This window comes from Salminus brasiliensis, chromosome 7, assembly GCF_030463535.1.
Source record: "Salminus brasiliensis chromosome 7, fSalBra1.hap2, whole genome shotgun sequence".
NCBI classification, from domain to species: Eukaryota; Metazoa; Chordata; class Actinopteri; order Characiformes; family Bryconidae; genus Salminus; species Salminus brasiliensis.
Window position 1 is genome coordinate 24204261 of NC_132884.1, and position 18673 is coordinate 24222933.

The 18673-nt window shown below is 41.0% G+C and overlaps 1 protein-coding gene across 1 annotated transcript; it reads right to left on the reverse strand.

Moving 5' to 3' along the window:
- Positions 1–440: 440 nt before the first annotated feature.
- Positions 441–1724, reverse strand: foxd3 (forkhead box D3). Its single transcript, XM_072683015.1, has one exon. The coding sequence runs from the start codon at positions 1722–1724 to the stop codon at positions 441–443; it is 1284 nt and encodes a 427-aa protein (XP_072539116.1).
- Between the last annotated feature and the right edge of the window lie 16949 nt (positions 1725–18673).

Below are 18673 nucleotides of genomic sequence, written 5' to 3' on the forward strand. Positions count from 1 at the left end.
TATATATAGTGGAAAATAAACTTCTCGATCATGATGTAAATATTTTAATTCACATATATATAATATATGTGAATATATGTATCCCATTTTACATCCATATAAATGGTGGAAAAGAAAGAGGAAGAAAAGAGGACTGTGTGAACAGCAGGTGAACGAACCCAATAATAATACAAAAAATAAAAATAATAATAATAATAATATTTAAAAAAAACATTCATAAAACAAAGAAAAACGTGGAGCAAGTACGTTTCATTCTTTTATACAGATATGTACAGATGTTACCTGTGCTGAACTCATCTTCCCTCCACTCTGCACATGTGTGTTTCAGTCTGTTTTCTCTGTACATGGCTACAGTGCAGTGACCGCTCCAGTGCTACAGTCTCTTCCTCCCTCCTTTAAATATTACAGTAAAAAACAGTTCTTGTGTTTGTGAGTCTTTTTCACTGCGAGGCCCATTTGGACGGCACCGCCGTACCGGCCGCGGTCAGAAACTGTCCTGAAAGAAGCGTCGTGGGCGCGCCGAGCACAGGCGACGTCCGCGCTAGGGACAGCGCGGGCGCACCGAGCACCGGAGACCGCAGGAACGCCGGTGATCCCGTCCCACCGCTGCCGCTGTTATTAGTGCTGGTGTTGTTACCGGCGATAATGTTCTCGATGGTAAAGGAGGGTCGCGGGCACGACGGCTCGCGCTTGATGGACGATGTGATGGGCGCTGGGGTCGTGGCCGCCACGGGCCCTCCGCCGGTGCCGCCCAAGCTCCCCAGCTGCAGGTGAAGGCCGGGCGCGAGCTGCGCCAGTTGCGCGCCGAAAGCCTTCCTGCTCAGCTCAGCCGCGGTGGGCAGCAGGGGCACGGCGGGCGGCAGTACGTGGCCCACAGCGGGCGCCATGTACGGGTACTGGAGGGCCGCGGCGTGCGCGTGCGCCTGCGCGTGCGCGTGCGCGTACGCCACCGCGGCCGCCGGGTGCACGCCACCGTAAGGGCGCGCGTATGGCCCGTACGCGGCGCCGAAGCCGTGCATCACCAGCGCCGCCTGGTCGCGCAGAATGTCCGGCTGGCGCTTGAAGCGCTTGCGGCGGCGCAAGAAGCTGCCATTGTCGAACATGTCCTCGGACTGCGGGTCCAATGTCCAGTAGTTGCCCTTTCCCGGGTTGCCCGGCTCGCGCGGAATCTTGACGAAGCAGTCGTTGAGCGACAGGTTGTGTCGGATAGAGTTCTGCCACGCTGGGAACTTCTCGCGGTAGTAGGGGAAGCGGTTGCTGATGAACTCGCAGATGCCGCTTAACGTCAGCTTCTTCTGGGGGCTCTGCAGGATGGCCATGGTGATGAGCGCGATGTAAGAATAGGGGGGCTTCACCAGCGCGTTCTTGGGCTTGGAAGAGGGCGTCGGGGCGCACGAGTCACCGGTGCTGCCTCCTCCTGCTCCTCCTCCTCCGCTCTCCTCCTCGCCGTCGCCTTTGCACTCGCCGCTGTTCCTGCGCTCCTTCATGTCAACGTCTTCCTCCCCGACCGCATCCTCCAGCTCGTCCTCGTCGTCGCCGAGCAAGCCGCGCGCCGCCCGCGCGCCCTCGCAGTCACTGTCATCGCGCTCCAAACCGCTGCCGAGGCCGATGCTGTCGTCGCAGTCGCAGTCGTCGCCCTCCCCGACCACGTCGATGTCCACGTCGTCAGGTGCGAGCGTCGTGTGCCCGGACATGTCGCCGCCGCCTGCGCCGGACAGGGTCATCGCAGCTTCGCCTGAGGAACCGCGAGAAACGCGGAGACTGTGTGTATGTGCGTCTAACTGTGTGTGTGTGTCTATGCGTTGTGTGCGCGTGAGCGCGCCCTGTTTCGGGTGGCACCGGCCGAGCGCTGAGTGAGTGCAGGCAGCTCAGACAACACCTTCAGACAGACGGACAGACAGACAGACAGAGAGAGAGAGAGAGAGGGAGAAAAGTTTTCTGTGCGCGTCCTCGGCTCTCTCTCCCTCCTGGTTTCCTTCGCGAGCGAGTTTTGCCACGTGCTTTTCCAAAACAAGCTAGTGTGTGAGTGTGTGTGTGTGTGTGTGTGTTTAGAAAGCAGCCCGTCTCTCTCGCTGTGCTGATAGATTACACTTTGCCTACTTTTCAACTTAAAGATATACCGGCGGGTTGGTCACGTGACCAAGACCCCCCACCACCCGCCCCGTGACGTCAGACGCCCCGCCGTCCGGTTTAAAGCAAAGCAAAGCTGAAGTTTGTGGCACGAATGCTTTTTTTTTTTTTTTTTTTTTTAACAGTTTTTTTTTTGTCAGCAAGCGAGACAACGGTGGTCGCACTCGGTCCGTCAGAGAACATTCAGCAGAGACAGGGAGAGCGAGCGAGAGAGAGAGAGAGAGAGAGAGAGAGAGAGAGAGAGAGAGAGAGAGAGAGAGAGAGAGTAGATATTACTGAAATCTGTAGATTTAATGCGCCAAAAAATAGAATTTTGCTGCAAAACCTAAAATCAGAACAGTGTCGAAAAGCTGCTGCTGAACCAAAGCGCCTCCAGCTCAGTCCGCTCTGATCACTGTGGAGCCCGTGTTCAATCTACTGCATGCACTAAAACACCCAAGTTCAATGTAAGTAAGTGCATTTTACATCTTTTGTGTGCCTAATAAAGCAGATTTAGCCGCAGCAGGTGGTGAAGCAAGGCTGCGCTCTTGTAGTTGCGCTGTTGTGTTGGTGTTGTGTGTGTGTATGTGTGTGTGTGTGTGTGTGTGTAGGCGGTGGGGGAGCGCGGAGGTGAAGCTTTAGTGAACTGGTCTAAACGCAGAGGTGATAACGACCTCCATCACTACACGCGTTTGCATGTGAAACAGTCGGAAATGAGCGAGCTGGAGGGGGGAAACACACGCACACACACACACACACACACACACACACACACACACACACACACACATATATACGTGGACACCGTCCAGCTTGCCGCGCGCCGCGGAGCAGCAGAGGACGGGAAAAGGAGATGCTGCAGAAGAAAACAAAACAATAAAAAACTACTTTTATTCTGCGAACTGTGAGAAAGTGTTGGCACCCGAACCAGGAGGTAACGCAGCGGTTTAGAGGCGCAGTGAAGCCGCGCGCACCTTGTTATTGATGATGGTATATTAGAGGACCTGGTCTGGGTCTGACGGACTGGAGGGAATTAAAGAGCAGTGTCCGGTCGGGCTGCACCGGTTATTTATTTAACAATGTATCTCCTTATTGATTGGCGTGGAGAGTCTCCACCCCGCAGCCATGAAAATATCCTTAATTAGACAGCAGCGATTATTCCAGTAGAGCGGAGAGGAGTGTGTGTGTGTGTGTGTGTGTGTGTGTGTGAGAAATAGAGAGAGAGAGAAGCAGCGCGACAGTTTAGCGAATGCAGCGTTTGAAAATTATATATTAATTGTTATATTTTATTACAAATAGAATCAATATACTTATTAATAAACACGATCAGACATGTAGATACTAAAATATTCACATATTAGCGCAATACAGTAATAATGCAATTGTTATTATTATTATTATTAGTAGTAGTAGTAGTAGTAGTAGTATTGGTAGTGTTTTCGTTAATAATAATAAACATAATAATACTAACAACAATAATAATACTGATAACATTTATAGCTATTGTTAATTATTGTGTGAATATGTTGTAATAATATTATAAATAATAATATTTTTTATTTTATATATATATATATATTCTAGTATTGATGGTGTATATATAATAGTCAATAAATCCAGAACTAATCGCATAATAATGTGCTCAGTGTTTAATACAGTTATTATTATTATTATTATTATTATTATTATTATGGTTGTTTTTGTTGTCATTATATGCAGCGGCAAAGGTTGTACAGTACTGTGTAATTTGATGTGATTTGCTGATGTGAGTTAAATGGTTTGTGTTAAAATAATGCTCACCTTTCTGTTTGTATTGAATACTAATGACTGTCTGTAAGTTCTGTGTTTCAGCTGTGAGTTCAGGAGGCGTGTTTTAGTTTTCGTGTTTTGTGCTTTTTACAGTTTGAACTGTTTGAACTGGATGCGCTGATAGTAAATGTCTGAGGGTCTTCACTGCTGAACTAAAGAACACAGTCTGGCTTCTGCTCTTCAGTTGAGTTGCTGTTGGTGGAGGTGCTGAAGCAGGGCCGTGTGTGTCAGTGACCCGTTGGATTTGCCGTCTATCAATACGGGACCACTTAGCAGATGAGGGCAACACACACCCACACACACACTCACTCGCACCTTTGGCTTTAAGATCCAACACTGGTGCTCAGTTTGCCATGGAGTTAAGTCTGCTTGCACTTACTCTGATTACACTCGAACATTTTGCCCTTTTCGATTTTTTAAAAATATATTTTTCTACTAATTTCCAAAATGAACGAAATCCAACGATTTAAACGGGGAAATTACACAACATAAGTACTTATGATGGGAAAATGCCTTTAGAATTCAGGGCCTGTGACATGAGGGTCCCTCTCCCAAATGACCTGAAGCCACTATCATCTCAGTTCCTTGCGCGCGGATCGGGATCAATCAATGTAGTCTTTTTAGGTGTAGATAATTGCAGTATGATCTGTGTGTATACATGCTATACATTGTATTTATTGGCGTTTATGTTGTTATTTAGTTTATTCATTCCTCACTTTTAATTCTGTTTTTTTTTGTTCATCATTTACTGTTTCTATTCATCACATCCGAGTGGAATTTGTTATTTAATGAATATAAAATGTTGTGCTTCATGATCTTAGCCTTCTTTATCTGTAGTGTGAGTTTAGACACACAGGTCAGGGGGATCGATCGTGATCACAGCTTCATTCCCAGGTTAACAGTAATCCCGGTTAATCCCCTTTATTTATCCCCTTTCTTCTTTTCCTCCTCCTCCGTCTTTCCCCGACATCATCAGAAGCTCCGCTGTTTGTTAATGAAATGCGCGTTTAAGCGCGCGCGCGCACACACACACACACACACACACACACACACACACACACAGGGCCTTTTAGAATGATGAGGTAAGGCTGGTGTGGAGCGGGATTACAGAGCAAGGTGAGCAGCAGAGCAGCCGCACGCATTGCAGCCGGACGCAGAACACGTCACACAATACCAGAAATACCATCAACAAAACAGCTGGATGGAAATCCTCTGAGAGCACTGAAATAAACCAGCTATACCCCCCCTCTATACTTTTGTTTCTCCCGATTTATTTTCGTGGTGTTTTGTAACATCACGCTTCATGATTTAACTAAACATATGTACTTTTTTTTTAATTTATTAAATCATCTTGTTAATAACTCTATAAAAACTGTGTTTTTATTGAATGTGTTTGAAACACATTCATGTGAATCTAAGCTTGTAAAATCGTGACTTTACGCTTTTCGCATATTTTAGAACTTCCATATTCCTTTACTAATTTTTAATTATCTTTAAAAGAGTGAAAGTGCTGATGTTTTACACCGTCTGGCTGTTTTGGTTGAATCTTCAGCAGTGTTGTAAAAAGCTGTTGGATTTCGACGGAATTTTAAATTAATTTGCATTTTGATGAAATTCTCCATGTTGGAAGACTAGTTGGTCGATTAAATTGTGTTAAATTGCTAAATATACATAATTCTGCAATATGCATCGATTTTTATTAGTTTTATTTCGGTTTTAGCTTTTGTCTAAAATGGTTTAGTTTTGGTTAGGATGAGTTAGATTTGGTTATGTTTTTGGTTTGGTTGAGTTAGATTGAATTATGTTTTTGGTTTGGTTGAGTTAGATTTGGTTATGTTTTTGGTTTGGTTGAGTTAGATTTGGTTATGTTTTTGGTTTGGTTAAGTTAGATTTGGTTGAGTTTAATTTGTTTTGATATTAGGTTGGTTTTGGTTAGGTTGAGTTAGATTTGGTTTAAGATAGGTTTGGTGGTGGTTAAGATGAGTTAGATTTGGTTTGATATTAGGTTGGTTTTGTGTGATAATGGTTTGTTTTTATAATGTTTTTGTTTATTTATAGTATTGATTTGGGTTGTTTAGATTTATTTAGTGTTGGTTTGAGTTTCGTTGAGTTGCTTTTTGAGTTTTTGGTTGGTTTGAGTTTTATTTAGCTTGATTTAGGCCGGGTTTGGGTGAGGTCTGGTTGGTTTATTTGGGGTTTTGTAAGCTGTTTGGTTTGGTTTAGTTCGGGTTTGGATAAGTTTTTTATTGGTTTAGTTTGGGTTTGCGTGATATGTTTGATTTGGTCTTTATTGATTTTGGTGTATAATAATTTAATTCCGTTTCGGGTTAGATTTTTGTCGATTTCGTTCAATTGTTTGGTTTAGTCCAGGTTTGGATTGGCTGTTCAGTTTGGTTAAGTGGATTTGATTTGATTTAGTTCGTTTTTTAATGTCCTCGTTTTCTAGATGAAATTTGAAACGCATGCGCCTTAATCAATAATTACGCGCAGGTTGATCCTTACAAAGCTGTGTGGAAATGAATGGCACAGTTAGCGCGCTTTTAATTACCCTTATTATGGCAATTATTTAACATCAACCGGAGTGATAAGCACGTCAGATTTAATAAAAACGAGTCATTCTCAGAAAACCCGCTGCTCTCATCCTGAGAGAGAAATGTCTGCGTCAGATGTGCTCTCGTTTAGAAGCCTTTTTCATTTAGATACAGTGTTTAATTGGATTTTGCTCGGTGGACACAGTGGTCCCCAGAGCTAGACCCTCCACAGGGTAAGAGTCTGAGTCGCTTTCCGCTCAGTGCTCGGTTTTCACGCCCCCCCCCCCCTAAGAATCCACTCTGTCAACCTGCAACTTTCTGTCAAACACTATGATGTGGCTCATTTTTATCCCTCCTTTATCTTCCCTTATGGAGCAGCAAAGCTCCAAAACCCAAACGGCTCTCCAAACCAACACCGTCTTATTTCCACCATCCCAAATCCAACAGTGGACAGAGCAGACTATAGCACACCATATCGAACACACTTGGTTCTGCATGACGTACAATTACAATTACAATTACAACTACAATTCACACACTGAAAACACACGCGTGCCAAGTTAATGTCCAACTGGAGGTGAATCAGTTTTCATTCCTGTCAAATTTCACGGTGAAATTAGACAATGTGAAAATAATGACGCCCACAATCTCATCATTCACTGCAGACTATTAGTGCATATCCTTCTGCAAAATGCTGAGAAGACTAGCAGTATCTCGCAAAAAAGCCTAATATATATATAAGTACTACTACAGTTTGAGATATGTTAAATAATACTGTAATTATGCTAATAATGCATGAATGATGATTTTTACACGTGGCAATATTTGTGCAAATTATTATTTTAATTTTTCTTTTTTATTGTTTATATATATATATATATATATATATATATATATATATATATATATATATATATATATATATATATATAATTCTGTCTCTTTTTCAGGATAAAGAGGTTTTGAAGCATACTGTTACACAAACAACGAAAATGTGTTTTTATTCCAATAAATAAAACATTATTGCATCCAAATGGTCCTTTGCGTTATCATGGTTCGATATGCAATCATTGTTTTTACTAAAGAATTCTTTTAGGAATATATATATATATATATATATATATATATATATATATATATATATATATATATATATATATATATATATATATAATCATAATTTGTTTCTATATATTTTTTTTAATTATTCATTTTCTAACAGCAGCTAACGGCTCTTCCTTTACTCTGCTTCCAGTGTCCTGAACGTAAAACAGCCTTTGTGAGGTGTGTGTAGGCTGAACCTCAGCCTTCCTCTTCCCTCTTGATGGTGACAGGAGCAGGCTGGACAGGGGAAAGGACACGTTGAGCTTGGCTAAACACATTACCATACCAATGTGTCCTGTTAAAGACGTGTGATGTTACCCGGTTTGTAGTCTCATTGTCATTTCGAGCAGGACTGAGGGAGCACATTAGCGCGGTGAGAGGGTGTTAGTTTATTTCTCAAAGCCGTGATTTAGACTGGAAATGGTGGGATTTAATTGGGTAATACAGCACGGAGAATTGAGGCTAATACGGCAATATAGCTTTACTTTGACATGTATCTACACACACACACACACAAACACACACACACACACACACCATAAAATAAAATGTCAAATGCATTATTTGCGTAAAATAAGGCTACATTTGTAACACATTATTATTATTGTTTTATTCCTGAACACGTGAGCCAGCCTTCTGTTCTAATTTTAAATGTAAAATTAAATTGTAAAAATCTCACTAATCATTTCAGAAATGTTCATTTGCCTCGTTTTGAACTTATGCACGCAGTAAACACGTGGTGAGTAAAATATTTAACTGCTCTTGTGACTAAAGGGTGCTGTACTTATCACTTGTACATATCTGTGGGAATTAAATATTGATTTGTGTGTAAATCACTGTATTCCTGTCATTAATGTTACGCGTTGTATCCCGAAGCGCACCTCGATGACCTTCTGAGCTCCATCTACTCTTTGGTATTGGTGCATAAATATCTGTAACATCAGTGTAAATTGCGCGTCATTCCAGAGCTCCTCTCTGATAATCCGCTCCATATTCCCCTTCAGTGATGTTGCTTTGGTTTTACCTAACGCGGCTTTAGAGCCCATTACCTTAATGGTGCATGTCCGGAGAGAGCGGCTCTGGCTGGGACGCGCTCTCGATCGGGACCTGGGATCATTTAACAGGGCCTAAAATAATTTAAAACTCCAGCCAAAGCAGATGAATTGGACCGATGCTCCTTTCTCCAGCAATACTTTAATATCAATGAGGTACAAAATCAATAGGGAGCAAATTGGCTATTGAGAGGCGTCAGTAAAATGTATCAGTTTATGTTCAGACAGGCTGCATATTGGAAGCTATTTGGGCACCCTTTGTAATATCAAACCAAAAAGCTGCGTTCTGTATTTTTAAAGGCATTTTTAACACATTGAGGATGGAAATATATATACTTTGATAATTAATTTTTATTAATCATTTGTTTGCCTTGCAACTGTACCTTTTATCCTAAATGGTCTTGATAGTCTCCCCATTATGACCAATTTGCATCAGGAGGTCTGAGAGAATTAGATACAGCAACACTGTTATGGACCATATTTGACAGTCACACCATTTTACTTTACAACAACTCTATTGAAACCATTTCACACAGTGGATTCAATAGAGTCAGCACCATCATGTCACCCTGGCCTTCCCTCTTATATCTCTTTTAAGATGCAATCAATGCCTTCAATTCATTATGCCAGAGTCTGCTTTAGGTATGGGCTTTGTCATTAGCCAATAATTTGCCCCTTTTTGAGTCCTGCATAAGTTCTCCTCTCTGTACTTCTACAAATGCCTCTGGCTATAACTACTAATGAAATCTCTTTGCTTAATTTGATTTTGCTGGTACACTTGCAGTTCTGGGTTGAACTTTCCCACGAGAGAGCCTCACTCAAGGCACTAAAAAGCCTCAGAGGAGGAGGAGGGGAGCCTTCCGAAGAGCCGAGAACATAATTTCCATAATTACCCAATTGGCAGCCTAATGACCTCGCAGAACAATAAAAAGGTCTGTTGTCAATTTCATCTCTGGTTCTGACATTCAGTAGATTCCTTTCTTGCATGTTGAGGGTGCACAAGATAACAAGTGTAAGCCCACTTTTCTTCATTCTTGCACACAAGGGTCTACGCAATTAACCTCTATGTGGAGCTTCAGAGATCTGCTTGTGCGTCCTCCTCCTCTCAGAGTGGGATAAATCATGGCCGTCTATGACAGGACAGAATTTAAAGACAAGTCATTTTCATATTGGCTTAAAAATGGATGGATGGAATTAGAAACAGAGAGCTGGACCATTAAAAAGCCCACCAGTCCCTCAGGTGCTTGCAGGCAGGACTTCTCTGTCTCTTGTGTACACTGTCCAAGTAAATGCGATGTGCTGTAAGGTGAGCTGTTGCCTGGATGTCATTTGAACCCTTGCTGTTAACCAACCATATGAATATATTTAAATGATCAGACACATTTCTGAACGCTATCCATCCATCTATCCATCCATCCATCCATCCATCCATCATCAACATCTATCTGTTTATGTGTCTGTCTGTTTATCTATCTATCTATCTATCTATCTATCTATCTATCTATCTATCTATCTATCTATCTATCTATCTATTTATGGTATACTTACAAAAAACGACAGTTCAAAGATGATTTAATCATAACACATTCAATAAACAATTAAGAAAACAGCATTGTTGCATGTCCTATATTTTGCAAAATGTTGCAATGGCTAGCGATATATGGTGCTCTGTTACATAATTATTAAATAATGCTTATTACTTGTATTTTCAACTTGCTGTTCCTCTCCTGCTGTGTCCAAGCCTGCACTGACATCACTTGCCTTTTATACTTTAGCTTTCTTATGAAACTGTTTTACAGTCATTACACAGTGTGAAACAACACTGTCTGGTTCCTAAACTGCAGAAGTAGCAGAAGTGTTAGTCCACAGCGCCAACAGCACTTTGGAACGGAATCACTATTACTATGTGCCATCTGTTGGTCACAACAGGTAATGAGAGTAACAACAGCATCCTTCAACAGGCATAAAATGATGTTGCCATTTTTAGGTCATCTAAATGGGTACTAGTAAGATTTCTATCAATGCTTCTATTTATTCTGCAAAAGTATACACAGAACTTACTTTTGCAGAATAAATAGGTCCACATACACTATAGGTCCACATACACTATAGGTCCAAATGTTTGTGGACACCCCTTCTATTGAATCAGCTGAAGTTGCTGAAGTTGCATCCACATCTGACAAATGACACAGCTTGCCCTGTAGTAGATAAGCATGAACCTTAATGCATTAAGGCCAGATGTGGTCTAGATGGGTATAAAGCCCCCCAACATTGAGCTGTGGAGCAGTGGAACGGTGTTCTCTGGAATGATGGTGCACCATCCAATACTTTTGGGATGTGTTGGTGAGTTGGGGGTGAGGTGGGTCAGTCAATTCCTCACAGCACTGCTCCAAAATCTAGTAGAAAGCTTTCCCTGGACAGCAGAGACAGCTATTCAAACAAAGGCAGGATGCACTTTTTAAAATACCATTGATTTCAGATGAAACAACAAATGAGTGGGTGTCCTATTACTTTTGTCCATATAGTGTGCATAGACAAGCTCTCGGTGCATGACCCTGACATCCTCCGGCATGTCAGCGCATTAGATCCCTGCAAGCTCTCTTCAGTCAAAGCTGAACACTCTGAAGATACACTATAAAACAAATTGTGAATGACTCCTAATGGCCACGTGTTGGGTGTTGCTCATGTTGTTCCCAGTTGAGTGGTCTTCCATTAAGTCCAGGAACTTGTGGGGAATCAAATTATTGGTATTATTTAAACACATACTAAAATCATCAAAGCATGGTGGTAAATTGTCATTTGGCAGCCAGGAACCTCGTCCCGGAATCCGGCGACTTTCAGCAGCCCAGCAAAAGGACTTGTTAAATGACTAATGGGACCATGTGACTGGACTTGAGAAGAGGCTCAGAACAGCAGATTCAATTATCATGTTAGAATTCTGCATGAAAACAATCTATACTAGAAATTAGAGCTATTCCTGTCAGATGACTTGCATCTGCAGCTAATTCTATTTGGGGGAACTGACCCCCTTCTTTGAATGTTATCAAATGTTTACAAAGTGCTTAATGTGCTAAATGCAATCAGTGTGGCCTGCTGTAATTGCGTGCCGGCGTCAGCACCCAGGATTCACTGCCTGGCCGCCTTGATCTTCTGAAACGGCCCAAGTGTCAGATTTAAGTGTACATGACTAAATAAACCTCTGAGTCAAGGAGCTGAGGTGTTTTGTCTGTGTTTTGCTTGGCTTTTCACAGTAGCTGCTGTGGGTTTAAAATTCACCACTTTCCTATGGATCTCGGCCCCTGCAGGTAAGATAATGTCAGAAAAGCAAGAGGTTCTTGGGTTATTTCTACTTTTACATGTTCATCTTACTAGTTTCCAAGGTCACATGTATGCATGTATATTCAATACAGAGAAATTCTATTTGTCTGTGTATCGTGTGGTGCGTTGCCCCACTTTCTTTCTAAATCACTGTCTAATTTTCTGGCTTCGAGTTTGCTGGCTTCTCCTCAAACAGTTACATTGCTATACACTGCAGGTGTAACATATGAATAAATGCCTCTGTCTCTTCTTAACCCAGCCCAGTGGGACTTTCGAAGCTGTTTGGTCGCATCCTGTGATAAGCCTAAACTTTTTTGCCTCATTTTTTTCCCTTCTCAGGACAAAGCCTTCATTCTTCCTCCTGTGTTGCTCTTCTTTATCACCCGCCTCAGGGCTGCGGCACAGCAGCCCCTCTCCCCTCCACCCCCACTTTAGTCTGTGGAAACCACATATTAAATTTGCATGGCATCAGTCACTTCATTGAGTGCTCAGCCGGATTCCTCGCTGGGTCATTCATCTGCTTGCACAGTCCGGACACACAGCCCAGACAAAGCAAGCTAGTGAAAATATTGAGGAAGTTACATACATTTCAACTGTTGTTAGCTGGGTCATGCTGCTTTGTTCCACTAATTTGCAGGAGTGATGTAAAGGAAGCTCTGGGGTATTTGTCCAGCTTTGGGATGTTTGCGAGCTGTATAGATGCAGTGATATAGAGTGTAGCTCAGTGATGTACAATGACTTGGAAACCAATGTATGAGTGCTTGACAGTACACAGTTAGTCAGTTGGATTGAACCTCATGGCATGTAAACCATGATAAACATGCATATAGGTCTCCATAATAAAACATTGTTTCACACTATTAAAAATAAATGTGTTACAAAGGGTTGGGTGGAACCATTTAAAAGTCTAAAGGATACTTGATGTACAGTTTCTTTCCCAATTAAAAAGTTCTTCACACATCTTTATTACAAGTGTGGTTCTTTAAGGAAAACTAAAGAAAACATCTTTACTATGATATGTATTTGCAATGTTTCTTATTGTTATTGTAAAATTACATGTTTTTGACATGACAACAATATTATGTAGTAGCCTATCTATAAACCCTCTGTCTCTCTCTCTCTCTCTCTTTCTTTCTTTCTCTCTCTTTCTCTAAAACTGTTTAAATAAAGTTAAAATATTACTTAACTGCTTTTCTTGTTCACATGTTTGATTATTAAACCACACTGAAAGCGTATTTCGTGAACTTTCATATGACATTTTCCACCACAGTTTACTGAAGTAAGATTAGCTTACTGTGTTCCATATCTTTTATTACCTACTTGTGAATTGACTCTAAAAGTTACAACACTGAAGCACAGACCTCTCTTTGCTGTCTCCAACGGCTTGAACTTCATGACCTATCCCATCATTGATTCAGACCAACAGAGGAGCTCAGTCTAGCTCCCACAAAACACAACATGTATGAGGGAGGCCGGGTTTAAGGAAGGATGTCAGGTTTAACTGGAGGTATCTCTAGCTCTGTTTGATTCAATATTGGTTAAGCTCTCTGGCCTGTGGTTGACGTTTGCAGCATTAACCATATTAAGTGCTTTGCAAACATTTGATTAATTTTCAAAGCAAAGTTTGGGCTTCTCAAATCTCATTTCCCTAACCTAAGTCATCTGACAGAATCCCACTAACTCCCTAGATAGATAGTTTTTCAAGTGGAATTCTGATACAATCTGATTACCTTTAAGCCTCCACAGCAAAGATCAGATTTCTGAAGGCTTTCTGTTGTGTACTCTGAGGGCACTGTTGACAGACAGCAGTTTGTTTGTGCCTGTGTTTTTTTTTTATGATAATCTTGTTTACAGATTTGTAATTGCTATTCTGGCCTGACATCTAATGAGGTAACTGGTAATTACTGGGCAAACCATGACAAAATCAAAACAATATTGTGTTGATGGAAAGTAACAACAATAAGGACACTTGGAAGACCACCAGCTAGTTTGTCAGTCCATTTATACATCTAATTCTCAATACGGACAATAAGGTTCAGTTACAAACTGCACAGCTGGAAATCAGTTCCAGCCGCAGGACACATGCAGTGTTTTAACCTGCTGTGTTAAGTAGTGCTCAATGCCCAAGGCAAACCTGCCAACTGAGGTTTGCAATTTAGATCATTCTTGGTAAACTGAATATCAGCAAACAATTATTCCCCATTTATTTCCTCAGTGTTGCCAAGAAAGTAGCTGATTTGAGTTAATACACATTATACATCAGTAACTAGTATCACAACACTGTAGAATAGAACACTAACTAAAATATAAGTCTCTATCACTGTAGGAAAGCCTTATGTCTCCAAAAGAATGTCTTTATTAACATCTCTAATTGATTAATTGATATAACTGGAAAGTACCCCAATAAGCCATACCATTAAAATCCCCTGCCCAATATTGAGTAGGTCCCCTTGTGCCTCCACAGCAGACCTGACCGTTCAAGGCATGAACGACACAAGACCTTTGAAGGCTCTGTGGTATCTGGAACTAAGACGTTAACAGCAGATCTTTTAAGTCCTGTAAGTTGTGAGGTGAGGCCTCCATGGATCACAGCCTTAGATGCCCTGCCACCTTGGACCACGGTATGTTTTTCACTTCACCTGTCAGTGGTACTAATGTTATGGCTGATCATTGTGGAATAGTATGGAACATTTCAATAGATAGTCCAGTCATCATTAAATGTTCACACAAAGTAAAGCATATATATGTATATTACCGCCATATCATCACATAAGAAAACTAACGTGAAAAACCATTGATCTACAGTGATATCTTTCACTAGACAGCAAGTGAACAGTCAGCTCTTGAAGTTGATGTGTTCAAAACAGGAACAATTTACATTCTTCCCTTTGGCAAGGATCAAATTATGCTGGCCAGACAACTGTGTCAGAACATCTTCACAACATCAGGCAGGCCTTGTGGTTTTGCTTTTTTTGTTATGCAGTGGTCAGTACCTACCAAAAGTGATTCAACACAGGACAACTGGTGAACCCCCCAACAGGATCATGGGCACCTAAGGCTAAAAGATGCGATCCATGGTGACCCCACTTCACAATTTGCAGGACTTATGTGCTGCTAACGTCTTAGTGCCAGATCACACAGGATGCCTTCAAAGATCTTGTGGAGTCTATGCCTTAAAAGGATTTGCTGTGGCCGCACAAGGGGGACCTACTTAATATTAGGCAGGTTTACTGTTGTGGCTGATCAGTGTAAATTAGTAAACCTAATTACTGTACGTTTTCTCTCCAAAATGTCAACTGTCAAAATGTCCAACTTACAGGAGAAGGAAAAACCCTTCTTAACTCTCAATGAAAACGAGCATATATTTTATTCCAAATGCTCAATTTAGGGCATGTCTATTGGTTCATTTATCATGCAAGTTTGACACATGTCAAATTAAAGTTTCAAACTCAGGCATTTATGTTGGAGTTGAAGCACATGAAAATATTAGAACATTGGTTCTGTTCAGACCAAACCAATGTCCTGTATGATCTGGACTGGCTAGCATTGTTCTGTATCTACATGGACAGGAAAACTACCTTTCTATCTAACCAGCCCATTGTCATTTGGCCTTTTGTTGTTTCCAGCCCTGGAGTCTGTCAACTGACATGAAAGGTAAGAATGAGGTTACTAAAACATATGACTGTTTTTTGGCAATTATTTGCCAAATCTGAAAAACTCTACAGAACATGTCTATGTCAATATGCTGCAAGCTGTTAGCTACTACAAATTCACTTAGTACATTTAACCTCTAAAGTCCATGGAACCACCAGAAATCCCAGACTTGCCTTCCTTATTCCTTCCTTAGTTTTCCAAGCACTGAATAATAATACATTATAGTGATATAATGTAATAAAACCCACAGGATTTAAGAAGCTATGCATTCAGATATAGAGATGTACACAGTGGTAACTTCCTATCCTATGGATAGCAATGATCCACCAATAAAGCCTGAAACTGATGTTTCCGCTGCATCTTGTGGAGTTGCACATTACACTGTTGGCAGCAGTGCTGCCAGCATCTCTTTTTTGTCCTGTCCTGTCCGGCTATCTGCCTACCACACCCCTTGGCTGGGTATTTCCAGAGTTCTTACTCACTCCTCACATGAGGTCCACATCAAGCTCTGGTTTCATATTAAAATTAGGATGTGATCAGGATGACAAGTCATAGAGGTCATCCCCACAACCACACACTAGACCAGAGAGCTATACATAAAGCAAATCCAATGACACATTAGCAAGAAGTGGGCAGATGAGGAGTAATTATCCATTTGTTGGTCATATTTACAGTGTATGGGATGAATAACACCTTACACTGTATGAATACTAAGGATGTAGTTCATATTAGTCATTCACAAATTATGCCTCCTATGACATGACATTCAATTCTGTTTAAAAATAAATTTGTTATGAAGTTCCCTGAAGTCCCAAACAGCACAAGGCAATAAAGCTTTAGACTGAAAATCTTTGCAGTTACTTCTATTTACTGAAGACATGTGCATTCTTTTGAATGTGGTAGTAGATGTGTGTGTATATCATAAATGATATGTATTAATAGCAATTAAAAATTAGTTGTCATTTCTACCCACTTGCTGTTTACAGAGTATCGTTTTACTGCTAAATACTACATAGAGCTAATAATAATGTGAGTATAGCTCTAATCTATTTATTGGTTCACACACATGTTGTGAAGGTGTAAAAGATACTTGCAAGCTTGAATTACATTGTAAATTTGTCATTGACTTCTCTGGCACTCATTTATTGGGTGAGCTTAGTGCCATGCCTAGGTGCTGCGGTACACGTGTATATTAAAACTAGTTGTTAAAGCTGCTAAACATGACAGTGTTTAAAAATGTGATTTAAACATGATGTGATACTTTTATGTTCACAAATTGGTTAAGATTAAGTGAAGATTTTCATAATGAGTCCTTAATGTTAAAATGGGAAGACAGGGAGAACACACAAACACACACACACAGTTGGATGTAAATGTAATTCCTTACATAACTAACTATGTAGTTAATTATCATTGCTGACATGCAAAAACCTTTTGTCCCCATCTCTGCCATTTGGCACAATGTAACTCTGGACTTTACATACTTTACTTCACCTTTCCTTACATATTTCACTTCAAAATGAGTTCAAATCTTTTCACATTGACTTCCATTAAACATTATCTAGTGAAGTTGACATTTGTATTTCACACATACAGCAAAATAACTGATTTCTCTAGGTTTCCAAAAGCTTCCCAAGTTCTGGATCTTTTTTGGTTCTATAAAATTCAGTGCTTGGCCCCGAAGTCCCTCACAAGTGTTCTAAAACTATACAGTCCTTGGGAACCCCTAAGCTGTGTCACCTTTTTATTCTGTTCTCGCTCCAATCATAGGTAAAAAGGATTACCTGACTCAGATGTGTTAAGAAATGGTACATGAATAATATATAGAGGTCCCTGAAGAGTGGATTAAAAACCCCGGATCTGAAATCTTTGCTTGAGGCTTCACAGACAAATACCTTAAGTGCACCACCTGTACTATCAGTGACAACATATAAGAATTATTTTGCCACAGTTCAGTAGGCCACAGGAATATCCAACTGTTTTATTTTTGTCCGATTACGCTCGGATTTCACTTGATAGAACAAAAAGTCATGTGTAAACATACTCAGGGTGTGCTTTAATTACAATGGGATTCTCAAATTTGGAGGCGATCAGAGAAGGATCATGACCATATTCAACACAAGTGTAACTAGAATGCATACACATGCATATAATCAGTGCATGAGTTGGCCAAGTGTTAACTAGCAGGTAGATGATCTTATCTGGCCACACTGGAGACATGCTTCAGTGTTAGTTATTGCGCAATGGGCGGTGCCATTATCTTTCATATGGCAGACCCATATGGGTTCAGTTTTCTTGTCTAGGCAAAATCGCACCATGCTACACCAAATAGAGTCTTCGAGTCAAACTCCTAATGCTACATTTGCCTTTCTCTGAAACTGGGTAAACAGTTTGTATATAAGTGTTAGAGAAATCTGGCCTCATATTCCATCCAGACATGAAACACATGTTAATGAAAGGAGTAAACACCGTAAATTAGTCAGCTGTCTTTGTAGAAGCTGTGTATTGTTGTGTGCTTGTAGCGACACTTACTTCCAGACCGTCCACACTTGAGTGGACCAGCACCGTCTTGTGTTAGGGGTGGAACTGTTAGCTGTGAGTTGTTTCCTGTTCCTGGTGGAGTCATTTGTTTCTTCTGGTGAAGGTCTCTGTTTCCCGACCGCTGGCAGGGCCAGATTAAGAGGTGCACATGGGATGGATGAATGCCCGCTGAATGAAAGATTGGCGGCCATGCTGGCTTTTTTCCTCCTTCAGACCTTAGCCTGTCAGAGCGATGAACCTGGTGGAGATATTATTCCTTTATGCAGTGTTTGTGCTTTTCAAGATCTTTCTCTCCGTCTCAATTCCTTTTGACATTAAGAATATTTAAAAAAAACATATAAAATGCTGAAAAAATATTTAGGACTTTTTTCTGTAATGAGCAATCAACCAGTGCAATGATACCAATCCTAGCCAACAGTGTATTTCAGAGTCTTACATTAAGTATTCTCTATATATAATGACCAAACTATGCATTTCACATCTAACCTGAAGAATCTGAGAGAAGAAGGAGGCTGGGAGAGAACAGTAAAGTGTCGGACAATTCAGTAGGTGTCG

What these genes read in the sequence shown, in the direction of transcription:
- foxd3 (XM_072683015.1), bottom strand. Translation starts at nt 1,724, where the DNA reads ATGACCCTGTCCGGCGCAGGCGGCGGCGACATGTCCGGGCACACGACG.